Source organism: Erinaceus europaeus, chromosome 3, assembly GCF_950295315.1.
Source record: "Erinaceus europaeus chromosome 3, mEriEur2.1, whole genome shotgun sequence".
In the NCBI taxonomy this organism is placed as follows: domain Eukaryota; kingdom Metazoa; phylum Chordata; class Mammalia; order Eulipotyphla; family Erinaceidae; genus Erinaceus; species Erinaceus europaeus.
In genome coordinates, this window is record NC_080164.1 from 87,394,970 (window position 1) to 87,407,683 (window position 12,714).

The 12,714-nt window shown below is 40.1% G+C and overlaps 1 protein-coding gene across 1 annotated transcript in view; it reads right to left on the reverse strand.

Moving 5' to 3' along the window:
* The window catches only part of IL18RAP (interleukin 18 receptor accessory protein), a 41,847-nt gene that overhangs the window by 8,285 nt on the left and 20,848 nt on the right, over nt 1–12,714 (reverse strand). The window contains exons 6-9 of the mRNA XM_060188594.1: nt 10,097–10,162; nt 7,071–7,191; nt 5,917–6,068; nt 1,454–1,591 (exon numbers count right to left, since the gene is read on the reverse strand). Coding sequence (XP_060044577.1) covers nt 1,454–1,591; nt 5,917–6,068; nt 7,071–7,191; nt 10,097–10,162 — 477 coding nt within the window. The remainder of the gene's footprint in view (nt 1–1,453; nt 1,592–5,916; nt 6,069–7,070; nt 7,192–10,096; nt 10,163–12,714) is intronic.

The window sequence follows — 12,714 nt, forward strand, 5'->3', positions numbered from 1 at the left end:
GTAGCACAGCGGGTAAGTGCAGTTGGTACAAGGCGCAAGGATCCTGGTTCGAGCCCCTGGCTCCCCACCTACAGAGAAGTTGCTTCACACGTGGCGAAGCAAGTCTGCAGATGTCTATCTTTCTCTCCCCCCTCTGTCTTCCCCTCCTCTCTCCATTGCTCTCTGTCCTATCCAACAACAACGACATCAATAATAACTACAACAATAAAACAACAAGGACAACAAAAGGGAATAAATAAATAAATATTTAAAAAATGAAAAATTAAAAAAAGAATTTAGATCCAAAAGACAAGACTGAATCAAGGTCTGGGAAAAGTAGCGCATTTGATTTCACCTTTGTCTTTGCTTAAACAGTGAGTGAGGTACAGCAACTGTGAGTTTATTACCTATACTGCCCTTTCTAAAACAAAACAAGAACAGCACATTTCAGACCTTCACTTTCTGACACTGCCCCTCATCTGCATTGCAAACAGGTGAACATACCTCCTGATCTCTAGGATTTCATCAAGAGAGCTTTGAACTCAACCCACAGACCTGGCAAGATCCAAAGAAAACTGTAACCCAGTCCTGGAACTTGATGGCAGAACAGGAACTAGAAGGGGTTGAATCGTTACGTGGAAAACTTCGAAATGTTATACACGTACAAACTACTGTCTTTTTAATTATTTTACTGTTGACTGTAAACTATTAATCCCTCCAATAAAAAAAAAATTTTTTTTTTGATTCATACTCCCAGTGGGGGAGAAATGATCAGGGGAAGATGACTAGAAAACTCTGAACTTTTTCAGGACCCGGAGAGAGAATAGGAGAAACAGTGGGACATTTGGATGTAGTAATAGGTGCATATGCTACTTGGAAAGGAAAAGAAGATGGGACAGGGGCCGGGTGTGGTGCACCTGGTTGAGCACACATATTACAGTGCATTAGGACTCAGGTTCAAGTCCCCGGTCCCCATCTGCAGGGGGAAAGCTTCACAAATGATGAAGCAGTGCTGCAGGTATTATCTGTCTGTACCTCTCTATCTCCCTCTCTCATCTCAATTTCTGGCTGTCACTATCCAATAAATAAAGATAATTAATTTTTTTAAAATAAAAGAAGACCATAGGGAAAAAATATATACAAATATACATAGTTGTAGAAATATCAGTTAGCCCATATCCGCAACCTTTAGAGAACTGATGTAGCTTCTAATGGAGGGAATAGGGATACAGAACTCTGGTGGTGGGAACCCCTGTTATCTTGAAATTTTATAAATTAAATTAAAAATATTAAATCACTAGTAAAAAATAAAACAAAGAAATTTCTTCTGCACCTGCTCTTAGCCCTTCCAGGAGAAAAGCCATTAGACTGATGAGAAGACTTTCTTGACTGCAGGGCCTGATGACTTGAGCAAGTTCCTTCCTCTAAGACAATTCTGAGAAGAAAAGTCAGGGGCAAGTGGGGGCCACCTTACCCCAAAGTGTCTCATCCTTGCTCTGGTAGGTTCGGTATAGCAGCACTATTTCAATCCAGTAGGTGTAGAGGAGAGCGCACACCGTCAACACACCAGCCAGGGTCACGGCTGTGCTGAGGAGGACGTATATCAACACCACTGGGGAAACACAATGGCCAGAAGTAGACAGAGGCAGCATTCCTGAGACAAGACCAGCTTCAGCCAGTGCTGAGGAGCCACGCAGCTTCCCCACTGGGCCTGATATGCATATATATTCAGAAAAATCCTGATGCATTCTTTAAAAATGACTTTTCATGGCTTTTCTGACAACCCAATATACAAATGAGAGAAAGTCAGAGCATCACTCATATGCAACCCCAGGGATCAAACTCAGGATCTCATGCCTGAGTTCAGCATCCAGTGTATGCATTGAATCACCTTCCAGTCCTTAGTCCAATTATTTTATTAAAAAAAAAAAACAAAACACTGTTGTTGGGAGCATTGACTCTGAAACATCTCCAGTCACATCCTGAGGGAACAGTCCTACAATGAACTTGAAAGAACCCAGGGCAGTGGGCAGTTGGAGATCTGTACGGTCTGGGAAACTGATTTTTAATTCACTTATCCCTCCTATATGTCTACACAGCCCATCTGCATTCCTCTCACTTCAAATTGTAAAATAGTTTTGTTTTAACCATCCTAACTAATGTTGAAATTTCCTGAGACCAGAAGCTGAGTCTGCTTTACCTTCTCTCTTCTTTATCTTAATGTGACCAGAATGTTTATTTTGTTTTATTTATTTATTTACTTGTTACTGACTAGAGACAGAGAGAAACTGAGAGGAGAGAGGAAGATAAAGAAGAAAAGTGACAGAGAGACACCTGCAGCCCTGCTTCACTACTTGTTAAGTTTTCCCCCTGCAGGTGGGGACCAGGGGCTTGATCTTGGGTTCTTGTATATGGTAATGAGTGCACTACTGCCTCCCCACACACAGAGACTTCTGAAGGAACATAACTCAGTGTATCTCTACTGAGGGAAGCCATTCTCAGGACCATTGGGTTGAGACCCAGCTTAGTCTTAATTAACCTCACAAGTTTTCATAAACTTCTCACTCTGTGTTTATCATTTAATTAAATGAATGATATTGACTTTACCTCTAAGCATCTTCTAAAATAAAATGAAAAAGAAATAATTTTCTACTCCAGTTTTAAAAGACTAAAAGCAGAGCTGACAAAAAGAGAAGGACAAATACCAAATGATCTCACTTTTAAGCGGGACTTAATAAATAAGAGGGGGAGGGGACGGATGGGTTGAGCGCACAAGGTGCACGCAGCGCAAGAACCAGTGTAAGGACCCCACTTCGAGCCCCCGGCTCCCCACCTGCAAGGGGATCCTTTCACAAGTGGTGAAGCAGGTCTGCAGGTGTCTATCGTTCTCTCCCTTTCTTTGTCTTCCCCTCCTCTCTTGATTTCTCTCTGTCCTATCAACAACAACAATAACAACAAGGGCCACAAAATGGGGAAAAATAAAATAAATAAGTAAGAATGGGGAGGGCAAAAACAAAGTGAAGCGTGAACTGGGCATGGTGTATTGCACCAAAGCAAGGAATTCTGGGGAAAGGGAGAAGAGAGGGTTGGAAAAGAACTTTGAGAGCCTGGAGTATATTGAAATTATACTTATGTGACAATGACTGCATTGTAAAGAATCAACCCCCTAAATTAAAAAAAAAAAAAAAAAACAAGGTTGGGCAGTGGCATACCCAGTTGAACATACATGTTACCATGCAAAAGGACCTGGGTTCAAGTCCCCAGTCTCCACCTGTAGGGAGGAAGCTTTATGAGGAGAGGAGAGTGGTAGAGGTGAAGTCAAGTCTGCTGGCTGACAAAGTACAGAAAGCAGGCTGTGGTCAACTGCAAAGAGGGAAGTCCTAAACTAAACTGAAGCTATTCATCATTTGTTTCCAATTACACTGGTAATTTGAGGACTTACTATGCTGAAAAGACACAAATATTTTTTTAATATTTATTTATTTATTCCTTTTAGTTGACCTTGTTATTTTATTGTTGTAGTTATTGTTGTTGTTATTGATGTTGTTGTGATTCAATAAGACAAGGAGAAATGGAGAGAGGAGGGGAAGATAGAGAGGGGGAAAGAAAGAGAAAGCAGACCTGCTTCACTGCTTGTAAAGTGACTCCCCTGCAGGTGGGGAGCGGGGGGCTCGAACTGGGATCCTCACATCGGTCCTTGCGCTTTGTGCCATGTACACTTAACCTGCTGTGCTACCGCCCGACTCCTGAAAATACACAAATATTACCTGGGGACAATAAAAAGAGATCCCCAGGGGAAGTACACAGTAACAACAATTATGGCAGTGAGTGTAACAAGACTGAAAAATGGTCCGAGAGTAAAAGCTGCTGCGCTCATTAAAAGGCTTTCAGAAAAAGAACTATTTGTCACCACTCCAGCTTCTCTATTAGCTGGACTGAGACCAAAAGCCAGAATTATAGGTGGCTTATAGTATAAGTGACAGGCTGTGGTTTCCACCTAATTATAAAGAGGCCCTATTGCTTACCCTCACCCACAGACCCCCCCCTTCCACTTACAGGTATTTATGATATATAGAGAGATTGTGTAGTTAAATAGCTACTGAAAGGGTTAATGGGTAGAAGTTAGTAAACTTTCATATGGGTAAAGTTAGTAAAACTCTCGATGTCATCGTTGTTGGATAGGACAGAGAGAAATGGAGAGAGGAGGGGAAGACAGAGATGGGGAGAGAAATATAGACACCTGCAGATCTGCTTCACCACTTGTGAAGCAACTCCCCTGCAGGTGGGGAGCTGGGGGCTTGAAATGGGATTCTTATGCTGGTCTTTGCACCACATGTGCTTAATCCACTGCGCTACTGCTGGACTCCCCAAAACTCTCATATATACAAAGGTTAGCTAGAAGAGAGCCCCCCCCCCATGGTGTGTGCTTACTTTACTACAGAAGATTTCTTTAGGTAGACAGTTTGCTAGATATTAGAAGAGTGTTACTTAGTTAGATGCATCCAAGAATGGGTTAAGAAGAAGAGCTGTGGGGTCGGACGGTGGCGCAGTGGGTTAAGCGCATGTGGCGCAAAGCGCAAGGACCGGCGTAAGGATCCCGGTTCGATCCCCCAGATCCCCACCTGCAGGGGAGTCGCTTCACGGGCGGTGAAGCAGGTCTACAGGTGTCTGTCTTTCTCTCCCCCTCTGTCTTCTCCTCCTCTCTCCATTTCTCTCTGTCCTATCCAACAACGAACAACATCAACAATGGCAATAATAATAACCACAACGAGGCTATAACAACAAGGGGAAAAATAAATAAAAATAAAAATAATAATAAAAATTAATAATTATTAAAATTAATAATAATTAATTAATAATAATAATTAATAAAAAATTTTTAAAAAGAAGAGCTATTACATTGAGCTCCAGAAAACATATGCTAATCCAACACAGACAGCAGAAACAAAGAAAGTAATGTTTGAAGTTATTTTAGCCATACCAAGGCCACACAGATGGTCAAAACCTACGGGAGGGCAGGCTGTCTCAGACCAAGGGAACTTTCAAGGAGAACATGCCTAAGATGATAATAATGTCTGGAGTTAGTTCTGATGTTAATAAGAATAGTCTTATATGATGTCAACTGTATCCAGGTAAAAAAATGTTTAAATAATAAATCTCTGCAGAGAGAAAACCAGAGACACTTCTCTCCTGCACTTGAAGCAGCTGACGTGTCGCTCACATCAATTCATCCACTGACTCCCCTTTCCTTCAGAAGGTACCCTAATAACTTGGCTGGGGCTGGCCCCCCGGCAGGAGAGAAGTAATACTGCAGCAGTCTCTCTCTCTTCCTGTCTTCCTTCCCCTCTCAATTTTTCTCTGTCCTAGCCAGGAAGAAGAAAAGAAGGGAAAGAAAAAAAAAAAGACAACATACACACACATCTCACTCTGAACAATGACTTTCCTCACCTCAACTCTCTAATACCATAGTAACATACCTAGATTTGGAAGCAAGGAAAGGAGCATAAGGAAGGAGGGAAAGTATAATGCCTGCCATATCTGGTTGAGATTTAGAGAATTAAATAGAAAATGAGTAAGTGAGTGAGTGGACATATGAATAAATGACATGCTTTCCCAAAACATTCCCCATATGGAGATTATTAGTCAAAATCACAGGTAAGAAATCAAACAACTATGATCAAAGTACTAAGTGCAAGCAAAGTGCTCATGACCTTCAAAAAGCTTGTACTTTTGGGGCTGGGCTGTAAAGTCTGGATGTCAACCTTGGAAAGTAGACTTTGGGCCACTCTATTTAATACCACCATGTCAGTGATCTCAGCCTGTTACCTGGCACCTAGTAATTCTTGACAACATTCATCACCTTTACTCTTCTCTAGGAAAACTCTTCTCTCAGACAAAGACTGTTGCCTACATTGTATGGCGACCTTCCAGGCTTACCTCTTTCCTTAGGTCTTAGCTGGATGGACCGGGTAACATTGCCAACGGAATTTTGAGCAAAGCAAATGAACTTCCCATTAAGATCATTCCAAGTCACTTCTTTCAAGTTGACAACACATTTGAATCTCAGCTCCTCTCTGGTGGATTCAGGGCTAGGAGAGGAGAAAGAATGCCATGCCCATTCAACAACTTTTTTCTTTCTTTCTTTCTTTCTTTCTTTCTTTCTTTCTTTCTTTCTTTCTTTCTTTCTTTCTTTCGAGGGGAGAGGCTCCTACTTTCTGGTAACAGTTTCCCAGTGCTTCAAAACAGACATCTCAGCTTATTATCTCCTTTTCCACGTTACACTTCTTCCACATCTCTCACTACATCTCTACATACATACACACATTGAGACTCATTCTTGGGCCATTTCTTCTGGATGCATTCTGGGATGTTAATTACTGAAAATTTGGGTCCCTGAACTTACCAGCCACATCAAACTTGCTATAAATTGAGCTTTAAAACAAGCTCTAGCTGGGAGTATGGATCGACCTGCCAATGCCCATGTCCAGCAGAGAAGCAATTACAGAAGCCAGAGCTCCTACATTTTGCACCCCAAAAACTATTTTGATCCATACTCCTAGTGGGGTAGAAATAAGGAAGAGGATAAGAAGGCTCTGAACTCTAGCTCCATCAGGACCCAGGAGAGAGGAGAAAAAAAGGAGAGGTATTTGAATATAGTAATAGGGACATAAGTGACTTGGCGGGGAAGAGAGCTGGACCTAGAAGGAAAAGTGGTCAATTATGTACAAATGTAGACAGATAGTTGTAAAGATGATAGTTAACCCATGTCTGCAACCTTAGGAAAACCGGGGTGGCTTGCAATGGAGGGATTATGGATTCAGAACTCTGGTGGTAGGAATGGTGTTGACATGTAATTTTGTAAATCAATATTAAATCACTAATAAATGTTTTTTTAATCTACATTTCACTCTACGGCCCTATCAAAAACTGCATGTAGGCCTCTTATTTAAAATTAACTAACGCACAGCTCGCACATTTGTGCTTTCATTTTCTCCACTAGTTGGTGCCGGTGGTCACATTCTAGAGGCTTCTAAAGGAGCAAACAATCAGTGTGAATTGCAGAAAATATAGTCCACAAACTTCCTTCTTACCATTTCTCCTCAGATTCCAAGACTGTCCACCCCTGGCCAAAATCTTGGTACCATCTCACCACAGGTTTCAGTTTCTGTTCAAAGCCAAACTGTACAGTACAGTTAAGAGTTAGAGGCTTTCCTGGAAGTGATGGGGCCACAGAAAATAGAAAAGGAACAAGTCTGTGAAAAAATTCTACTCAGTGCTAAAGAATCTCAGGTAAGACAGATGTGGTAGAAAGGAACAAAGGTCTCTCTCTCTCTCATTCAGAGATAACTAAAATCAGGTATGTTTGTCCCTAATGTGTACTTACTTCTCAAAGATGTAACTATGTATTTTTGAAACAAAGGTTTACATGATCATAGTCCTACTCTGACAGGTTTGAAGTTCTGTGAAAATAGGGAGTCTGAGTGACCAGTCTGGTCTTCCAATGCCACTGAGGAAGTATAAAGTGTATAAAAAAAAATAAAATACTGACCAATTTCTGCATGAAAGTAAGTACTGCATGAAAGTATTTTGAGGGAGAAGTTATTTAGATATTCAACTCTTTCTGCATTCAATAAATCATGTGTGTATGTGGGTGATGTGATACCACTGTCAGCCATTTTCTCTATAAGTCATCAGAAGGTTTTCTTCTGCAATTTTTTGAGCCATGATCTGGCTGGGGATTCCTTCTAAAAGTACATTTTTCAGGGGGCCAGGTGGTGGTGCAACCAGTTAAGCATATACATTACAGTGCACAGGGACTCAGGTTCAAGCCCCTGGTCCCCATAGGCAGGAAGAAAGCTTCATGAGTGGTGAAGCAGGGCTGCAGGTGTCTCTCTGTCTCTTTCCCTTTCTATCTCCCTTTCCCCTCTCAATTTCTCTCTATTTCTATCCAATAATAAATAATTAAAAAGATTTTTTTAAAAATGTTTATTATCTCATTCATAGGCAGAAGTTGAAAGACAAGATCAGAAGAGAAAACACTAAGCAGAACTCGGACTGGAGTTGGTGTATTGCGCCAAAGTAAAAGACTGGGATCAGTGGAGAGAGTTCAGGTTCTAGAACACAATGGCAGAGGGCCAAGTGGGGGTTGTATTGTTGTGTGGAAAACTGAGAAATGTTATGCATGTACAAACTATTGTGTTTATTGTCAACTGTAAAACATTATTCCCCCAATAAAGAAAAAATAAAAATAAATAAAATAACATTTTGCTTTTGGATAATAAACCCTCCAGAAAGTCTTTAAGGTTCACTGATACATGAAATCTGACTACTTTTTAATTTACTTTCTTTTTCCACCTGCCATTCCCTAATGTCCTTAGTGCTAGTTTTATTTCTAGAATCAAGATACACTCCTACTGCCATCTAGTGGTCTTCTGTCATAAAATCAGCACTCACATTTCTAAAATTATGTTTAATTAGAATCTTTATTTGTTAGGGTTTTTATTTAATTTATCTTTATTTTTTATCATAGCACTGCTCACCTCTGGTTTGTGGTGGTGCAGCGGATTGAACCTGAAAACTCAAAGCCTCAGGCAAGAAGGTCATTTGCATAGCTGTTATGCTGTCTGTTGCTACAGCCCTAATTAGCATCTTTAAAAACCACTTGTTTTGTTGAAACAGTCAGCATTTGGTTTTAGAGTTCTTGCTTTATTGTGTGGGAAGATGTAGACGTTACAAAAAATGAAGAGACCACAGGAAGTCACCCCCCACACCCTACACACACACACTCAAAAGGAAATACTACTTTGGAATATAAACTATTTGAACAGAAAATCTAGTCCTCCCCTATAACTGATTTTATCTCTAAGCCAGAGCACTGATCATCTTGTGACTTACAGTGGTGCTGAGGCTTGAACCTGGGATCTGAGAGCCTGGGACCACGAAAGGTCCCACTTTATGTGGAACCATTATACTAACTCCCTGACCCTCTCCTATAACTCTCTTAAAGGTTAATCCAAGCATGGTATCCATGAAGGTTAAAGCTACTCCAGTTGATAAACCGTTAAATGTACAGGCTTTATCAGTGCACCTCATTCTGGTGGGAGTAAGGAAGGATTTTAAATGTATTGCTCATGTTCAATGCACTGACCACCTAGCAAGCACTGTTCTTCATTTCTCTGTACAAGCTGGTAAGGGCAGTGTTATTTTTGGCTACGTACAGGCTTAAAATCTGAGGCTCAGAAAGATTAAATAACTCTGTAAAATCACAAAGTAAGTCAGATTCCCATCCAATTCCATTAAACTTGAAATCTGGTGGTTCTTCTTGTTGAGGGAGAGAAGGACCACCCAGAAATGGGAGTGGTTGCAGGTGTAGGTGGGGCCTTTGGCTTTAAAAAGACTTGCCCTTTGTGGGTGCACTCTCTCTCCCAGGACCACCATGTGAGCTATATGTAAGTCAGTTTTCAGTCTCCTTGCTTTCTTCCTTTCATATCTCTCTCTCTCTCTACCTATCTATCTATTTCTCTCTCACTCTCTCTCTCTCTCTCTCCATATATATAACCTAACATGTTTTTGTATCCAATAAAGGTTAAAGTTACCTGGATAATTATACTCTCTTATCAATTCTTTGTTGGGAAAAGGCATGGTGAACTCTCAGAATAGGGGACAGATGCTGTGCCCCCCCACCCGTTTAACATTCTCTCTCTTTCTCTGATTTGCTTGTTTACATTTGCTTTTTTGTTTTTTGCTTTTTTGTTTTCCTGCCACTGGGGTTATTGCTGGGACTCAAAACCAGCACTACAAATCCACCATTCCCAGCAGTCATTTTCTTTATCTTTATTTATTTATTTATTTGTTTTCTTAATAGAGGCAGAGAGAAATTGATGTTGGGGATAGATAGAAAGGAAGAGAAATAGACAACTGCAGTGTTCCACTGCTTGTGAAGCTTCCCAGCTGCAGGTGAGGACCAGGGGGTTTGAACCCATGTCCATGTGCAGAATAACATGTGTGCTCTACTTGGCATACCACTGACCCACCCCAGACTCTATTCTTCATATCACATTTATACCAGCTCCCAGATGACAGTGCTATACCAGAGTGAAAACATAGCATATCTTACCTAGCTCCACCTCCAATGTGTCACTGATGGGATCCAGAATATCTGGTCTAAGATCAGTGTCTCTCTCTAGAAGAGGAAAATGAAAAATCATTATTTTTAATGGTAAACCTGGAATTCTGTTAGCCAAAGGTCTGGGTACTTGTTGATACATCAGTTAGGGGGAAATAATGCAAGTAAGATATTTTCATTATAATTTATCTTCCAAGGAGCTGTTTGAAATAAACTTAAATTGCTGTGATGTAAGGAGTAGAGTGTGCAAGGACTAGGAAGTAGGCATGTTAACTCAGTCTTAGGGTACTTCTTATAGTACCTTGCAAGAAAAAAGAGGCAGCAAAACTGGAAAAAAAAAAACTGAATTATTTAGCAAGAGCTAAGTCAACCATTCTGTAGTTCTTTAATACAAAGCTTGAATGAATTACTGTTTTGACATAGACTTTGCTTGAATTAATTACTTTATAGAGTTATGTGGTTTAATACTGTAAGTAATACTACAACCCAATAAAAATAATAATGTAATCATAAATGTATCATGTATTCATACTGATACTTGCAACTACTGTAAGACTTAAAGGAAACTGGGTCAAATATATACAACTCACAGAATAAAGCTAGCAAGCCAATAAGCAGATGACAAAATGCTCAATTTCACTGTACTGAATAAAATTAAAATTAAAAAGAAAAGTTTCTTGATACCAAATAATCTGATATCCCAATTAGGAATAATGGGTATCTGTTTATTGCTGATGGAGTTATAGTCAACAAAAAGATACATCAGGATGATATCATATGTTTAAAGCACAAAAAAACATAGAACAACATTCTGTTTTATGAGTTAGTGCATACACATATAGAAAAAGAATAAAAACAAAAATGGAAAGGATATAAATGGCAATTTGCATTATATCTGGGAAGGGGGATAATGGGAAGAGAATAAAAGCATTGTTGGAGGAGTTGGGTGGTAATGCAGTGGGTTAAGCACATGTGGCACAAAGCATAAGGACCGCTGTAAGGATCCTGGTTCGAGCCCCCAGCTCCCTACCTGCAGGGGAGTTACTTCACAGGCGGTAAAGCAAATCTGCAGGTATCTATCTTTCTCTCCCCCTCTCTGTATTCCTCTCCTCTCTCCATTTCTCTCTGTCCTAACAACAATGACAATAATAACTACAACAACAATAAAAACAACAAGGGCAACAAAAGGGAAAATAAATATAAATAAATAAATAAATAAATGAAAGCATTGTTGGGTCATGTAGACAGATGCACAGTGCTTGTGCACCAGACTTTCAAGCCTGAGCCTTAAGGTGCCAGGTTCAAACCCCAGAACCATTATAGAAAAGGGCAAGGCAAAGCTCTGGTCTCTCCTCTTCTGTTTTTTTCCCTTTCTCTTGCTCCCTTTCTGTATATCTCATATACAAAAATTAATCAATTGTAAAACAAAAGGGATATAGTGAAGCAGTAGTACACCACATGTTTTTGTCTGAAGTCCCAGAAATTTCAGGTTCAATTCCTGGCCATATTGCCAGAGCTATATGCAGAGCTCTGGTGTCTCTTTGCCTCCACCCTCCAATAAAAGGAGAGAAAGATAAAAAGAGAGTACGAGACAGACAAACAGACAGAGAGATTTTAACTACAAAAGTCACAGCCCCCTAGGAACATACCTAAAATAGACTTCCTCACTTCTTTCCACCCTAAGATCCTTATTCTCATCTGTTCTACTGCTACTTTTGGCTTCTGTTCATTAATCATTTTGTCCTGCTTTACATCTTACCACCTTTGAGCCACCACGTTTTGCATATGTTAACATGATTCCATCCTAACTTCCCTGGGCAGATGACCTCACCAATGTATCCCTGAATCTCACCTCCCCAGAACCCTACTTCATTAGGGAAAGATAGAAGCAAGAATGGAAGTAGATAGAATAATGGTTATGTTAAGAGACTCTCATGCCTGTAGCTCCAAAACCCAAGGTTCAGTCGCCTGTACTACCATAATCCAGAGCTGATCAGTGCTCTGGTAAAAAGAAAAAAAGAAAAGATAGATAGAAACAGGCTGGAGATATGGATCCACCTGCCAATGTCCATGTCCAGCAAAGAAGAAATTACAGAAGCCAGAACTTCCACCTTCTGTACCCCAAAAAGAATTTTGGCTTATACTCCTAAAGAAGGAGAAATGATAGGAGGAAGAGGACAAAAGGGTTCTGAACCCCAACTCAGTCAGGACCCAGAGAAAAGGAAAAAAGGAAGGAAATTTGGAAGTATAAATAGCAGTATGTATGACTTAGTACTAGAAGAAGAACCATAGGAAAAAATGGGCAAAAATAAACAAATATAGACAGTTATAGGAATAGTAGTTAACCCATATCTGTGACCTTGGAAGAACAACTATAGCTTCCAATGGAGGAAATGGGGATACAGAACTCTGGTGGTGAGAATGATGTGGAATTATACCCCCATTATCTTATAATTTTGTAAATCAAAATTAAGTCACTAATAAAACATAGAGAGAAAAAAAACTTGAGAGTTTTTTAAAAGTGAGAGGTTAAGCATGTGGAAATACTGACATCACTTAAAGCCAATGATAAATACATGTGTACCATTCATTTCTGCATGTGAAATATT